Here is a 3044-nt window from a genome sequence, read left to right on the forward strand (position 1 = left end):
CCTACAGTATTTTTACAGTCTTTATTTTACAGTTAAAATATATGTTTATCAAATAAAGTTTAATGTTACAACTAATCAGGGATCCCTTTAAAACCATGCCTGTCCAACAGGCGGCCCGCGGGCCAGATACAGACTTTTGTAAAATTTCTATGGCCTCATGAAGCTGCTTGGATCCCCTTGAGAGTCATAGTAAACTAGACCATATGTGGAGTCCTGGCACCAGGACCGGTCTGGTATGCAGGTCTGAGAAGGTGGCAGTCTCTGGATCAGCACTGAGTCTCCTTGCTGTCGATCTGATGCTGTCTCTGAAGTCGGAACAGTTTCGACTTCTGGCTCCGACTCATCGGGTTTTTGTCCGTGAGGTCTTCGAAGGAGCGCTGAGTCGCACCGGCCGGACACCCGAACGCCTCCTCCAGCTCCTCCGTTCCACGGTGGGAATCTAAGCTGGGGTCTTCGTGGATGGTGGCCATGCGGGGGCTGTCCAGAGGCTGGGGGGTGTGGCCCAGCACGGCGCCAAAACTGAAGACCGGCGGGGAGCTGGTCTGCTGGGGGCCGCTGCTTGGCTGGAGGCGCACCGGACCGGCCGGGAAGCTGGGAAGCTTGAAGACTCGAACAGAAGCAGAATCCAGGCTGCTCAGGAGCTCGGCATTCTGGGAAAATAAATTACTGCAGTCAGTGAAATCATAAAATCTTTTACTTATTTATTTATTTTTTAACTGACGTTCATCTTTTGACACAAAGACCAAAAACTCTGACTCATGCTGAAGATGTTCTGTCAACACCTGCGTTTCCATTGACCATGAAAATGCGCTAATTAGAATTTCGAAAATAAATTTGCTCAATGGAAACACGTCAATTTCGAAAAAAACTTGTTTTTCGACAAAATGTTTTGCGCTAGGATGAGGTGGTTTTTCGACCGTATCGAAATTGGTGTATTTTGCAAAACTGCAATGGAAACACTTTTTTCACATCATGGGAGTCACGTGATCAAGAACCGGCTGTTTCTACTGGCAAAAAACGATGACAACAGGAAGCAGAAGTAGTAGTAAAATCACCGAAGTTGTAAAAGAAAGTAGTAAACTCACCAACTACAATTTCCCAAAAACACAGCATATGTAGCCACTCCCAAATATACAGTAAGGGGCTTGTCGCTTGAAAGCCTGGATAAGACGCCAACGTCTCCTCTGATCATGAGCACTAGTGTCGCTGTAGCAATATCCTATGTGTTTACATCCATTGCCACCATTTGTAATGATTTATCGCGAGAAAAAACGTATTCACGCGTGACTTTAATAGCATTTCTTACTTAATGGAAACACAGCAATTGCGAAACTGTGTTTTTTTGACATTAAAAGAATATCGACAAAGTTTGGCGCATATTTGCAATGGAAACGCAGCTACAGGGTCATAAAAGAAAACTATCGGAGTTCCTCAAGGCTGAGTACTTGGTCCCTTTCACACAGTACACGGAACTTGGAAGTTTCTGCAGACTTTTTGGGCCCACTTTGGAAACTCACACTAGGAAAAAACAGAGACTTGGTGGTTTGTTCGTATTGTCTGTCCATCTTCTTGTCCTAAAAAGAAAAAAAATAAGAAAAACTGACGTCATTTAGAGTGAAAAAGAAAATATTTCAGTTTCCAAGAGATGTTCTTAAAAACTAAAATACATCTTCATCTAATGAGATGAATCATTGTGAGGTAATGAGGTCCTCACCACGCAGTGGACCAGGATGCTGAAAGGAACCCAGAAGAGGAGTGAGAAGGCCACCACTGAGCCCACGATGTTATCAGCCAGGAACTTACTGAACGTGTTGATGTCCAGTTTATCGATGAAGTCCCACAGCCGCTCCACCACATCCTGCACCTGCTTCATGCACCTCCCCTGCACGAATACGGAGGTAAACCATCTTTAGTGTTGATTTATAACATCATGGTTTATTTCCTTCATTTATTGACATGTTTTTATTCTGTTCCTCAGAGATCCTTCTCACTCAGGGTGGTTCAGAAAGTGAGTTTTGACCTTAAAGTGCAATTAAAATAAAGTCAAACAAACATGAAGCCCTTCAACATGAATGTTTGGGCTCACTTCTAAAACTCTTCAAGACCACCATCCAGAACAACAAACAAACATTAAAGGAAGTGGGTGTTCAGGTCCGAGGGTCCTACCGCTCCGTCGCAGAAACCCACGGTGCAGGGTTTGCCTTTCCTCAGGTACAGGAAGTGGCCCGTTTGGTCCTGGTACGGGGCACAGATACCGGAGCTGTTCCGACAGCAGACTTTACATGACGTGTTTGTTTCTGAAAATAAAAAATAACATAAAACTAAAAACATTCAAATCCGCCAGGAAGAACAGTTCTTACATCTTTATACGGTGTGTTTTAAACTCATTACAACATGGAACACGTTTTTCTGTTTTAACTTTTCAACCTTGAACAGAAGAATTTAAAAATCTGAATATTTCTGTAGCAATGAGGTCAAACAGAGAAAACTTTACAAGCTCAACATTCTTTGTCCCAAACAGCAGGGCTCTGTTAGAGATGTTTAAAGGTGATGTCATCACATTTCAGATCTGGTTCTGAGGTGAAGTGGTACCGTTACAGGCGCAGGGCTGCAGCTTCAGGACGGCCTGACAGAAAGGAATACACTCTCCCTTCAGACACTCGCCGTTGTCCAAACACACCGTTTTATCTGGAGCGTTCTCCGGAGGAGGACACTCGCTGCTGTTTCCTGTCAACAAACAAACAAACAAATTTATTTCTACTTCCTGTTTACTCTGCTCAGGTAAAGCAAAGAACTATTTTATAAAACCAACACATAACAGGTGGTTTTTATTAAACATCCAGTAGATATAGTTAAAAAATAAATGATTTAGCTGTCATTCAGCCTTCGTTCAGCTGTTATTTAGCTGACATTTAGCTGTTGTTCAGCTGTCATTCGGCCGTCGTTCAGCTGATATTCAGCTGATGTTCAGCTGTTGTTTAACTGATATTCAGCTGATGTTCAGCTGTTGTTTAACTGATATTCAGCTGATGTTCAGCTGTTGT

The 3044-nt window shown here is 43.2% G+C and overlaps 1 protein-coding gene across 1 annotated transcript in view; it reads right to left on the minus strand.

The window, feature by feature from the left end:
* Positions 1 to 240: 240 nt before the first annotated feature.
* The window catches only part of adam17b (ADAM metallopeptidase domain 17b), a 16508-nt gene continuing 13704 nt past the window's right edge, over positions 241 to 3044 (minus strand). The window contains exons 14-18 of the mRNA XM_014026469.1: positions 2593 to 2727; positions 2167 to 2297; positions 1715 to 1882; positions 1518 to 1574; positions 241 to 650 (exon numbers count right to left, since the gene is read on the minus strand). Coding sequence (XP_013881923.1) covers positions 267 to 650; positions 1518 to 1574; positions 1715 to 1882; positions 2167 to 2297; positions 2593 to 2727 — 875 coding nt within the window. The 3' untranslated portion in view covers positions 241 to 266. The remainder of the gene's footprint in view (positions 651 to 1517; positions 1575 to 1714; positions 1883 to 2166; positions 2298 to 2592; positions 2728 to 3044) is intronic.

This window comes from Austrofundulus limnaeus, unplaced genomic scaffold (genome assembly GCF_001266775.1).
Source record: "Austrofundulus limnaeus strain Quisiro unplaced genomic scaffold, Austrofundulus_limnaeus-1.0 Scaffold557, whole genome shotgun sequence".
Classification (NCBI taxonomy): Eukaryota; Metazoa; Chordata; class Actinopteri; order Cyprinodontiformes; family Rivulidae; genus Austrofundulus; species Austrofundulus limnaeus.